This window comes from Bactrocera neohumeralis, chromosome 2 (assembly GCF_024586455.1).
Source record: "Bactrocera neohumeralis isolate Rockhampton chromosome 2, APGP_CSIRO_Bneo_wtdbg2-racon-allhic-juicebox.fasta_v2, whole genome shotgun sequence".
Lineage (NCBI taxonomy): Eukaryota > Metazoa > Arthropoda > Insecta > Diptera > Tephritidae > Bactrocera > Bactrocera neohumeralis.
The window spans coordinates 89116716-89129372 of NC_065919.1; the positions used below are offsets into that span (position 1 = coordinate 89116716).

Sequence of the window (12657 nt, forward strand, 5' to 3'; positions counted from 1 at the left end):
CAAAATATGGTCGTCGCTAGCTACTACTTTTGACCATCTTTCTGGCAGCATGCGTATTCCGTGACAAAAGAACTCCTCATCTTTCGAGACGATCCAAGTATCAATCCAATTTTTGACTTCTTCATAAGAACTGAAGTGCTCGTATACCATCGATCGGAACAAGATCGTCTGGAGAATACGGCGGGTGGGGTAAGATCTCCCATTTCAGTGTCTCCAAATTTGCGACGTGAGGCCGAGCATTGTCATGCTGGAGAATGACTTTATCGTGTCTTTCCTCGTACTGTGGGCGTTTTTCTTTTAGTGCTCAGCTCAAACGCATCAATCGCGTTCGGTATCGATCTCCTGTGATGGTTTCACTTGGCTTTAGCAACTCATAATATATCACCCTTAGCTGGTCCCACCAAATGCCGAGCATAACCTTGGCGCCATGACTTGGGCTTTCCCCATGACTTTCTTCGCTTAGGATTATCGTAGTGGACGCATTTTTCGTCGCCAGTTACAATGCGATGTAAAAATCCCTTTCGGTTGTGCCTTTGAAGCAGCTGTTCACATGCAAAGAAGCGCCGTTCGACATTTCTTGGTTTCAAGTCGTAAGGAACCCAGTTTCCTTATTTCTGAATCATCACCAAGGCTTTGAGGCGTTTTGTTAGGGCTTGCTGTGTCACTTACAACGATTCGGCAAATTCTTCTTGGGTTTGAAATTCATCTTGGTCGAGTAATGCTTCCAATTCAGCATCTTCGGAAATCTTCTCCCTTCCACCACCATGCCGGTCTTCGACTTCATAATCACCATTTTGAAACCATTCGCGACATGTTCTTTCACTTAGGACAGCCTCACCGTATGTATCCGAAAGCATTCGATGAGCCTCAGCCGCACTTTTCTGCAAATGTCGAGAATTCGGCTCAAAACGTGACATTCTCAGTTGAGAATAAATTTTGGATGCAAACAGATCTCTACAAATATTTTGTTGAGTTAGTGTTGACACAAATGTTCAAGATCGATATAAAACGATTTAATCGATTTAATCAACCGGTGCTTGACCCTAGAGACATCTATTGGAAAACAGACACTAAAACCTCAATTTTTTGAATTTGTTTATTTAACTGAATTTAGAAAAATTAAAAGGGTTTTTTTCGAGCCTAAACCTATATACTAATCGTAGAAGTATTTTTAATGTAATTATTCTTTATAGCAGGGCAGTCGGAACATTTGGTTTCGTTCACGTATCCATTTGTTGGTCACTGCAATGATTCAGTTGAAGGTTATTCGAATATTTCTAAGCATACTTATTCCAAAACTTACCCCACTTAGAGCCAACAATCACTGGACAACCGGCATGCAGCGTTTTAGAATCGCCCTCGAACCGATTGTTGAGATTATACCACACGACAGCGGTGCCCTTCTTGGGGAAGACCGCAGTTTTTATGTTCGGAAACACGGTCGCGCCGCCTTGCTCCACATCAGTCATCTAGTTTCGCACATAAAATATGCATACATATAACTTTTACAATATTTAAGAAAACCAATAATTTGCTTACGTAAAAAAGTACCGTTGCTTTACGGTCACCTTGCATCGCCACAACATCAGCCGTCTAAAACAAAAGCATTGAATTTGTGAATTTATTACTGTAATGTCGCATACTAAGCACCCTCTACTTGCTTACCATGGAGACATTGAAGAAGTCGAAATGTGTAGCATAGTGTCCACCAAGTCCATAATTCATCACTTGTAACATTTCCGAGCCTTCAAGTTCAAATCCAGTCATGTCTTCAATACGTTTATTAACGCGCGTTGTCACCTCATTTGTACCGTCGTAGAACCAGGCAAATTTGGAAGTGCGACCGGCAACAACCTCACTCAGTTTACGTTCTTCACTATACACGGTAGCACGCCTCAAAACCGGTTGGGCCATACGCTGAAGCGTTGCGATTTCCTCGTCACTCATAACGTCGTGGAAAATAACCAAGTATGGATCAAGGCTTAGGATTTCCATCTTCAAGGGAGCTAATTTAAGGAAAGCTGTGGTGGTCGTGTTGTAGACACAATAGAGCTTCGTTAGCTGATTCGAAAATGCCCCACGGCAGCCAAGTTGGTAACCACTTGGTGGGTTTTTCGTGTGCTAAAGATCAATGGGCTTGTCACTGTATTACTATTTTAACTCTAGATTCAACCGACTCACCGTTACTGGCTGTGGATCGTTGGTTTTAATGTGCAATTCCACGGCATTTTTCCGGCGCTGGAGCTCCGAATTAGGCTTCGACGAAGGTAAACTCAATACCACATTCATCATTGTCAAAGCATCCTGATAGCGACCTGAAAGTAGTGATGTACCGATTAATATATAATATATACTCGAACCTCAGTACTCATATTTTATAGATATAGAAAAATCTTTATACGAAAAGTATGTTTGATAGGTACTTTGTTTCAGAAGAGTTTCGGCATACAGCTCCATAATTTTTTCCCTGCTCAAGTCATGGAGCCTGAACAAGGCATCTTCTTCGTACAAACTGATTGCAGAATAAAGCCAAAATCCAGCGCCTATATAATCTTTCCTACTGAACAGTTCGAAACCCATTGCGTAGCAATCGAGTGCCGACAATTTTGTGCTACAAAAAGAATTTTTATTAAAATTTCCAGTTTTTAAGCGTTAGAAACTCGGCAACATAAAATTTAAAATGTTCTTTATTAATACTCTTAAACCGATTCGCTGAGCAATACACTCGATAATTTGCCGTTGCTTACCGAAGGCCCGCGTCTCAGGCGGGTTTATTTTCAACAGTATTACCATCACATCAGTCTTCCTAAGTTTATGTGTTGATACTCACTCATACTTTTTGCCATTAATTATACCATTGACGAGGTCTTCGGTTTTAAGTTCGTATGTGTCTTGCAGTCGACTAATTGCGTTTACCGCTTCGCCCCAATCGTTTTCCGTAGGCAAATTGGACCAATACTCATGTAGAGCTTTAGTTTGCTCTTTAAGAATACAAAACATATTTCGTTATTATTAGTGCTCTAAATTGCGAAAAATTAGGAGAGAATTACCTTGACCAACGCTTTGTTTCATATAAATGTCCAAATAAGTCCAGTCCTTCTGCAATCGGCGTACCAAAGATAATACATTTGTCGGTATGGATACGTAATAGCCAGTATTCTTCTGTGCCTTGTCATTCTCGGACCGAAGGTTAGCAATCAGGCTTTAGGAAAAACATAGAAATACATGTGTTGTTTAATATACTAAAATAAAAATGTTTTTTTTTGATTTCAGATGAAATAAAAATGTTTCCAAAAACAAATTACTTATGTATAGGCAAAAGCTAAATATAAGTGGGTTCCAAAATAAAGAGGACTTTTTGAATCTAGCGCCCCTGGTGGCGCCATCTACATATATGTCGACTGGTGCGTTAGAATCTGCTGTCTTTATCGATTGCCCAGTGAGAATTTCATGACATTTCATCTATTGGAAGTGAAGTTTTTGCGTTTTAAGTGTCAGTATGTTTGCGTTATCGGTGCGAAAATAAGCTTCGAACAAAGAGCCAACATTAAATTTTGTTTTAAAATTGGTAAAACTTTCACCAAAATGTTTCAATTGCTGAAACAAGTTTATGGCGATGACTGCCTATCCCGTAGCAGAGTGCACGAGTGGTTTCAACGTTTTCAAAGTGGTCGTGAGGACATAAATGACGATCAACATTTCCGTGATCACCGGAAATTCCATCGAAACAGTGCATGAATTCATCAAAAATCAGCCGAAATCATCATTGAAATTCATGGAAATGGAATTGAACAACTCCAAAACATCGATTTATCGCATTTTGACCGAACATTTGGGCTTACGAAAGGTGTGTGCTCGGTTTGTTCCGCACAAATTGACTAACGACCAGAAATTGCTCAGAATCCAACATTCGAACGACGCTTGTGACCGATTATTTGACCAAAAATCACATTTTAGCCATTAACCACTCCCCGTATTCACCATATGGCACCGTGCGACTTCTTCCTTTTCGGAAAAATGCATTTGCTCGTGAAAGGAAAGCGTTATGTAGACGTAGAGGCCATTGGAAAGGCTTGCACCGGCATACTGGCGGCCATACCGGCCAAGGAGCTAAAACACTCATTCGACATGCTTTTTGACCAAAAAGCTGTATTGAAGCAGAAGGAGACTATTTTGAATAAAATAAATTGATTTTGCCGAAAAAACCATTTTTTCTGTGTTCTTTTTTCAAAAGTCCTGTTTACTTTGGAACACACCTTGTAACTCAGCAATACAGTTGAGATATCTATCTGAAAGTTTGACACGTCATTTTCTTCTCAAAATTGTGTTTTGTCGAAACTACTGATACTGGACTACTATTGGATGTGGCTGTCATACAAACTGATCAATCCTTGTATAGGAAAGTTTTTGATTTGACGAGATATGTTTCGAAATTTCGCATAAAATATTGTCTAAGGCAACGTAAGGACTGCGAAAATATTTTTGAGATCGGAACACTGTAAGATTTAGCTGCTATTCAAGCTAACCAATTTGAATAAATTTCTTGCATGGAAAACGTGTTTATTTGAGAAAGGTTTCATGGCTTCACAGCAGCCGCAGTTACGGGGATATTTTCTCGTCGAGAGATTAGAATTTGTAGTAAATTCTTGCACTTCGCGGCAATACTGACGTGTCTGATAGGGTTTACTTCTTTCAGACTGTCATGTTAAAGGTCCGCGAATAATCCAATGTATTTTCTGAGAATACCATTACCATCGTTACATTTATGGCTAGAACCATATATCCAGGCCATCGAACGAATGTCATGAACTACAAAATTCAAATGCCACCATACAAATAATATCGTTTATATCACATTATTTTGAAAAAAGTCGATGAGATAATTTTCTATAACACTATTTGCAGCAACACAAATCACAACAACACTTCACCTGCGAATGACGAGCAACTTTTCTTCCAGTTCTTTCGCGTAGTTTTCCAAATTTTTTATCAAATATGCCTCCGTGTCGATCAGTTGTTCCAGACCGGCTATGGACGTAGTGAGACTGTCGAAATTTTGAGCGTGTTGTGCTGCGCCAAAGTCGGCGCCGAGGAGCAGAAGCAATAACCAGACAAAGAACATATTTCCGTTAAGCAGCCACTGGCTGTAAGCGCTGTGATTCACCCGATTGTTGGCAACTAAATGAAAACGATAGTTGGCCAAAGTCTTAGAGCAATGGTTAAATAGTACTTAGACTGTTGCACAAAGTGATAATTAACCATATTTCTGCGGTTCATATCAATTTTAGATAGCTGAACTGACTTCCCGCTTCTATCTATGTCTTGAATGTGCCCTTTTTCAGTTTGTTTATCACCCAAATGTTGCTCAGGTAAATCAAAATAATTAAAGTTGAGGAAGATCACATTGACGGTTCAGCAGAGTGCCGAGTGGGCGCTTGCTCGTTGCTGCCATCCGGTATTACATTGCGTTTGTCTAGCAAACACTGTTAACTGATATGATAATATGGGTGTAACATCAAAATAAGTTGACTCGTCATTTTATCTCTTGAAACGCCTCTGCCTCAATGCCGCGGCCTTAGGTGGAAGTGAGGTTATGCTTTGATAAAAGTTTGCTTATCAGCTGAGTTGTGTTGCTCTTTAATATCATTATGTTCTTTTCTTGTTGCTGTTCCGCTTGTTCAAAAAGTACGAAGTGGTGCCGGTGCGTGCAAAAATGCACATTGATTAGCCTCCGATGGCATAACCTTTGAAGCAGTGCTGACAAAGAGTCGTATGGGCCCGATTACTTTTCTCCTCTCTATATTTATAGCGTTAAATAGGTGTATGGAATATATGTGTATGTATTGTTGATAACTTAAAAGAAACAAATCGTTGGTTTTAATTAACCACTTCGCATCCAGATTTCGGTCTATAAGCAGATTCTTCTATCATTTTTACTTTGAAATAATGATTAAATAATGAGTTTTTATGCAGATTTTGAGCTCAACAATTACAATTGTTATCTGTAAAGTTGAAACGTCCAAATTTTTTTGGATCAATAAATGTGAAGATATAGCTTTCACAGGAGCATAGTAATACTATAAACTCTTCTTCGAAGTCTCTGCAAGAGAATGGGCCAAAATTTATTTTTTTCATTAAAATTTTTAAATTTATCGAGTTGTTTGTGGTTTTGTACCGAGTACTGTAAGGTTTCCTAGTTTTAAACATATACATACATATGTATAGTCTGAGGAACAACAAAGCCAATGGATTTTCGGCCGAGCGTAGAACTGATAATTAGCGTGCATCAGCTTCCATCTAGAATATGGTCGGATGAAAGCTTACCCTACGATTGTGTACACTGACGTTGAGCAACACCAAAAGCTCCGTCAGGATCGGGAAGAACCTCCCCAAGCCGTTCGATATCAAACGAGGTTTCATACAAGACGACTTTCTTTCGTGTGACTTCTTCAATCTATTGCTGGAGAAAAAAAAATCGACCTGCAGAACTAAATAGAGAAGGTACCATCTTCTGTACAGCTGCTGCCGTACGTTGATGATATTGATATCATTGGCCTCAAGAACTGCGCCGTTAGTTCTGCTTTCTCCAGACTAGACAAGGAAGCGAAGTATATAGGTAGTAGTAGTGATCGAGGGCAAGACAAAAAATTTGGAAGTCGTAGATAATTTCGCCTATCTTGAACCAGTATTAACACCAACAACAATGTCAGCCTCGAAATTGAGAAGTAAAGTCCTCTCTAGACGAACAAAAATCAAACTCTGTAAGTCTCATTATTTTCGTCCTGCTATATGATGTGGAGGCATGGACGATGACAACATCTAATGAGTCGACATTACGAGTTTTCAAGAAAAAGATTCTGCGGAGGACTTATGGTCCTTTACGCACTGGCAGCGACTAATACCGCATTCGGTAGAACGATGAGAGGTCATGTCGTTCGTATGGATGAAAACAGTCCAGCTCTGAAAGTATTCGACGCAGTACCCGCCGCGGAGGAATCAGCTGAAGATGAAGACCACCACTCCGTTGGCATTCGGCCATTGCACTTTTTGAACTTTCAAGTAACACCACTTCATTATCATGTCAATGGTCTGAATACAAACACGGTTAATACTAGCTGGCACAAATGTCCCAGGTTTCACTTGAATTTTATCGAAATCATTTCGCATTGTCGGATGACTCAATTTTCGGCGGTTACGAAGGTTCCACAACATCAGAAGAATATCGACCCAACAATAAACGAAGAAACTGTTCCTCGCTGGCTCATTCAGCTGCAGTTTAATATACGGCGCCATCTACAGAGCAAATACCGATACCTCCTTCAAATAATTAAACACAATCTACAATAATAAGTTTAAATATTTTGCATTGCAACGAGTCATAAAAGATATTAATAAAAAGAGTAGAAATTAAGTAAATATTAATGAAGAACGTTTTCTTGTTTTCCTTATGCAAGTTAAAATATACATTACTCTTCCGTACTCGCTGGGCCGGCAGTTTTTCAACACTTGTGTAAACAGGGACTTTTCGTGTTTCGAACTACTTTCGGCCACGAAAACCCAAATGCAGTAAGTTGGTTGAATACCATTTCAGTTGTATTTTTAAAGCCAACGAGGCAATAGCTGAAGATTGGTCTCCGACAATGAAGCCTCAACAGTTCATAGTTTTAGCTCTGCTCACTGTTTTTAGCTGCAATGTGAGTGGAGATTACTATACATCCGTCATAAGTCTATTCGATCTGCTGGAGTTAGAAATGAAAGCGATTACATATCTGGAAGCATATATGGAGAAAATGGAGGCAATTAGTCGACAAGTCAATGAGTAAGTTGCAAATAAAGCAAATTCAAAAACGTGGCAATGGATCGTGTAAAATGCCTTCATTATTCTCATAGAACACTAAATGAGTTGGAGCAGGTTTCGCAAGAGGCTGAAGATGACTTCTATGAACACTACTCCAATCCACTGAATGCGTATAAGATTATTCGTCGCTTTGTGATCGATTGGCAGAACTTAAACAAGACTGTGCTTGCGGAGCAACCCGCACTAGGTGAGTCAACGCTTTACACAGCGCGATCATCAGCAATAAGTTTTGTATCCCTTGAGAATAGAATATATTGCAAATATCACTGCACTGGAAAAGAAGGACGGTTTTAAGCTTCCCACCGATGAAGATTTGTTGGGTGCCAGCAAAGGTTTGGCGCGTTTACAGCGCACCTACCAGCAAGAAACCATTGATGTGGCTGCGGGCGACCTAATGGAAATGAACTTGTCTTCTAATTTTACGGCGAGCGAGTGCTTTTGGCTAGGCCGCAACTTGTATTCAGCAGGAGAGCTAAAGTACGCAGCCGAGTGGCTTATACAGGCGCGCATACGTTTGGCCGAGGAAATACAAGAGTCTTATGAACCGCAGGAGTTTATAGGACAGATCAGCGACGTGCAGATACTGGAGCAGCTGTCGATTACCATGTTTTACTTAGGTGAATTGTTGTGAAACAGTGAAAATTTGATTTAAGTAGAAAACTAGCGCTTTGTCTTTGAATATTTGCAGGTAAGAGCAAGCTGGCTTTGCTTTTCAATGAAGAACTCTTGGCTCAAGATCCCAACAATGTGCATGGTTTGCGCAATAGGTCGATCTACTCTAATAAGGCACTTGAGGAGCGTTATGCCATCTCAAATGAGGACGAGTCTAAAAAATATCTGCGGGTATAAATATATAATTTGTTTTTGGATTTGTGTGTTTTCTCACAATTGACTCTCACTCTCAGCGCACCGAACTCGACGTGCTCTTCGACAAGACATGCAATGGTGAGCTGCAACAAACACCGCGCGAAAAACGTCGTCTACGCTGCCGTTATGTGCACAACAATGTGCCCTTCCGTTTTATAGCGCCCTTCAAGAAGGAGGAGCTGAACCTCGATCCATCAATTGCATACTACCATGAAAGCATATTTGAGAAAGAAATCGAACGAATATTAAATGCAACCGAAGACTATGTGGAGCGATCAATGGTCGGCGATCTAGAAAACTCAACTTACTCTGACGTGCGTACAAGTCAAAATACTTGGCTCGATTTTAAGGTACACCCATTTTTGAATAACATCGCGCAACGCTTAAGAGATGCAACGGGTCTGTCTTTGGAATCCGGCGAGCATTTACAAGTAGCCAATTATGGCATAGGAGGTCATTACGGCGCTCACTATGACTTCTCGGAGGTGATTATTATACAATTTATTATCATTCATATCTTCTTCATGCTGAACAATTTTCTTGTTAGATGTTAGAAACAGATGAGTATGGGGGTCAAGGAAATCGCATAGCAACCGCATTATTTTATGTAAGTTTTCAATTTCGAAGAATTATTATTATATTAAATATGTATGATTGCACTCTCCTTTCTGTCCTCATACGATACAGATCAACGATGTGGAACTGGGTGGTGCCACCGCCTTCCCCTATCTGCGCTTAACTGCGCCCCCCGTTAGGGGCAGCATGATCGTTTGGTACAATTTACACAAGTCGCTGGAACTGGATTATCGCACGAAACATGGCGGTTGTCCGGTGTTGGTGGGCTCAAAGTGGAGTAAGTACTAATAATTTTAAGTTAGCATGGTACAGAAAGCCAAGTTCAGAAAGAAGGAAAGTAGTTAATATGAATTTGTTAGATTAGGTGATTTTAAAGTATTTTGAAGCCAGGAAAATATAAACTTGCGATGTGGATTAGAAAAAGAGAGAACATACATAATCTTTACATTGAACTCATTTAGTTTTTGTCGTCGCATTGCTTCCTTGTGCCATAAAATTAACTTCATTGTCTTCAAACTTTGCTCAAATGATTTTATGGGGCCTTTGAAATAAATATGTCTAACTAAAGGGACTAGGGCTATATAGAAAAATATAGAAAGCCTATAATTTAAAATATGTTTTTCTTATTTCACCAGTCTGCAACGAGTGGTTCCACGCAACTGGACAGGAGTTTCTCCGGCCTTGCGGTAAAAAGAAGGATGGTCATAAATCGATACAATGGAAGGATTTGTACAGAAACGAAGAGCTGAGCATAGCATAATTTAAATGATTTTTTTTTTCAAATAAAATAAAATTTTTGTAACTAAAAATTGTGTGTACGTGTGTTTGGGTAAAATTAAAAAGAAAAAATTTTACAAATTGTTTCTCATTAAAATTTTTTTTCTCTGTTTGGCGGTGTACTTCTGTTCAGCGGAAGCTGAAAATTTTATGCTACATGTATGTATATATATAATATGATGTAGTGCATCGTAAGCAACAAAAAAACTCAATTTCAATTTTTTGATGATACGTTTTTTTTGTATTATAGGTAACAATACACTTCCACAAACAAAAATTGCATGTATTCCATTATGTTATATGTATATATTTATGTGTATAAATGAAGGTATTTTATAAAATATTTACACAGCTGCATTGTTTATATATACAGTTATGTACATAAATGTGTACGCTCTTTTTTCGGCTCATTGCCTTTCGAGCCCAATGCATTTGACAGCTGTTTTCAATAGCCTGGCATCCAACCACAAGTCACCTAAAGATAGATTTTTTGTTATATTTATCAATATCCCCGAATTCTGTATGTGTGTGTATGGACACTGCATCTCACGAGTTGATTTAGAGTATTTGAAATGATTAAACAACTTTAAACAGCACCGAAAAAACCAAAAAAAATAAGAATTATCTACTCTTAGTCACGTAGACAAATAGTAAATGAGCCGAACAACATTCAAATTTTTTTTACTGACACCGACACAGCACAGGTGAAAAGTAATATGCTTGTCTAAAAGCATGTCGAAATGTACACGCAGCACCAAAAAACACTAGGCGACAAATGAAAGTTTTCTGCTGGAAATAATTCTAATGACTGAGCTAATGATGAAGAAATAAATAAGCGTGAACAATAAAAGGACTCCAGTGATTGTTTTAAAATTTGTTTTAAAATTTAAACAAATAAGTTTAGCACGCCAAAATATGATTAATTTGTTAAGTAATAGAATAGAAAAATTAAGGAAACAAAAGAGGGTTTCTTATTTCAATATTATTAAGATTTCAAATATGAACAATATATAGCGTAATCGAAAAAGTCTTTTCGTATTTCTAATCAAATTTCAACTTACTTTTTTTATATTTATAATGGAATTTAATGAACCAAATATGTACCATTTTGGTCAACCACATTATGCCATTTTTCCGCTAAAGACATTATTCCATCAGTGTAAAACTTTTCTGGTGTCTCGACGAAAAACTGCGATAAGTAATTTTCACAGGCTTCTCTTAAAGCCAACTTTACTCCATTAAGGGAGTTTTCCATTGACCGTAACAAATGGTAATCCGATGGTGCAAGGTCAGGGCTATATGGTGGATGCATCAAAACTTCCCAGTCAAGCTCTCCCAGTTTTTTGCCGAGCCATTAAAGATGTGTTTGGTCTAGCGTTGTCCTGATGGAAAATCCGTTTATTTTCGATTGTTTGCTTCAATCTCATCAGTTGTTGACAGCAAAATGTAGAATCAGTCGTTCGACCAGGCTGGAGCAGCTCATAGTAGATGATTCCTTTCCAAACCCACCAAACCAAACCTTTTCGTTTCCTGTTCATCAAAGAATCGCAGATGTGGATTCGATTCATTAAATTTTTCACAGTCAATTCATGTGGTACCCAAACATCGTGCTTTTTTTGTAGCCAGCCTTTTTTTAATGGCTCAAAACCTTTTGATAAATGTGAAAGTTTCTTAGCTAGGTCATAGCTGCTTATGTGATGGTCCTGGTCAATTTTTTCCATAATTTCATCGACTTTTTCAACGATAGGTCGACAATGACGAGGTGCATCCTTCACATCGAAATTTCCAGAACGGAAGCGAGCGAATTATTCTTCAACAACTTCACCAACTTCATTGGTGGTTTGCGTGGCATTCTTTCCTTTTTTACAAAAAAATTTCAAAATATAGCGAATTTCTTCATTATTTTCACTCATTTTTGAACACCTGTAACTTTTTTTTTGATTTTTTTTCTGGTTAAATGAAGCTAAATCTCATATTTCCAACACTATATGGTATGACACAATGTGATTGGTAGCACTGGAAATAAACGACCGCAACGACATCTATACAAAATACGAAAATACTTTTTCGACTACCCAATATTTGCAATTTCAGCAAATGTCAAAATACACTTTGTACTGACAATAACAAATACATTTTAGTAGATTTTTATCGCGCCCGCTCAATATTTTCATGCCGAATCAGTAATCTGCTGATACCACCATGGCACATACTTCCCAGATGTCTCATTCGCATTGTCGAAATCCGCAAATTAATATACATAAGTACTTTGTGGTAATTATTTGACATATAATAGCTCGTGCCAAGCTATGAGCATATTTAGTGGGCTTGCATAACATTCTAAAATTCTGCACCCGAAGTAATTATATACTTTTCGTTGTAGCTTAGTGTATGCCGATCCAAATTTATAGACACTACAAGTGAGCTGCTCTTCGTTATCATTAAATTACATTTTTGATTACTTTTGCTGTTGAAAGGTACACCAAATTAATTTAGGAAAACATCGAAAAATTACTTCCTCGCGATATTTTAGACGCATACATACACATTTATGTACATATATACAGAACTTATCAAAA

The 12657-nt window shown here is 38.4% G+C and overlaps 2 protein-coding genes across 2 annotated transcripts; one reads left to right on the forward strand and one right to left on the reverse strand.

The window, feature by feature from the left end:
* Positions 1-1078: 1078 nt before the first annotated feature.
* On the reverse strand, positions 1079-5163 carry LOC126767606 (prolyl 4-hydroxylase subunit alpha-2-like). Its single transcript, XM_050485056.1, has 9 exons — positions 4932-5163; positions 3051-3202; positions 2831-2981; positions 2424-2611; positions 2182-2315; positions 1666-2121; positions 1540-1593; positions 1304-1469; positions 1079-1242 (listed from the first exon to the last, which is right to left on the reverse strand). Exons 1-9 carry the CDS (start codon positions 5120-5122, stop codon positions 1181-1183), a joined length of 1554 nt encoding a protein of 517 aa, XP_050341013.1. The 5' UTR covers positions 5123-5163; the 3' UTR covers positions 1079-1180.
* Positions 5164-5358: 195 nt separating this feature from the next.
* Positions 5359-10061, forward strand: LOC126766533 (prolyl 4-hydroxylase subunit alpha-2-like). Its single transcript, XM_050484325.1, has 9 exons — positions 5359-5369; positions 7592-7819; positions 7891-8045; positions 8107-8475; positions 8547-8701; positions 8764-9210; positions 9273-9332; positions 9413-9578; positions 9937-10061. The coding sequence occupies exons 1-9, from the start codon at positions 5359-5361 to the stop codon at positions 10059-10061; spliced, it is 1716 nt and encodes a 571-aa protein (XP_050340282.1).
* Positions 10062-12657: the final 2596 nt, after the last annotated feature.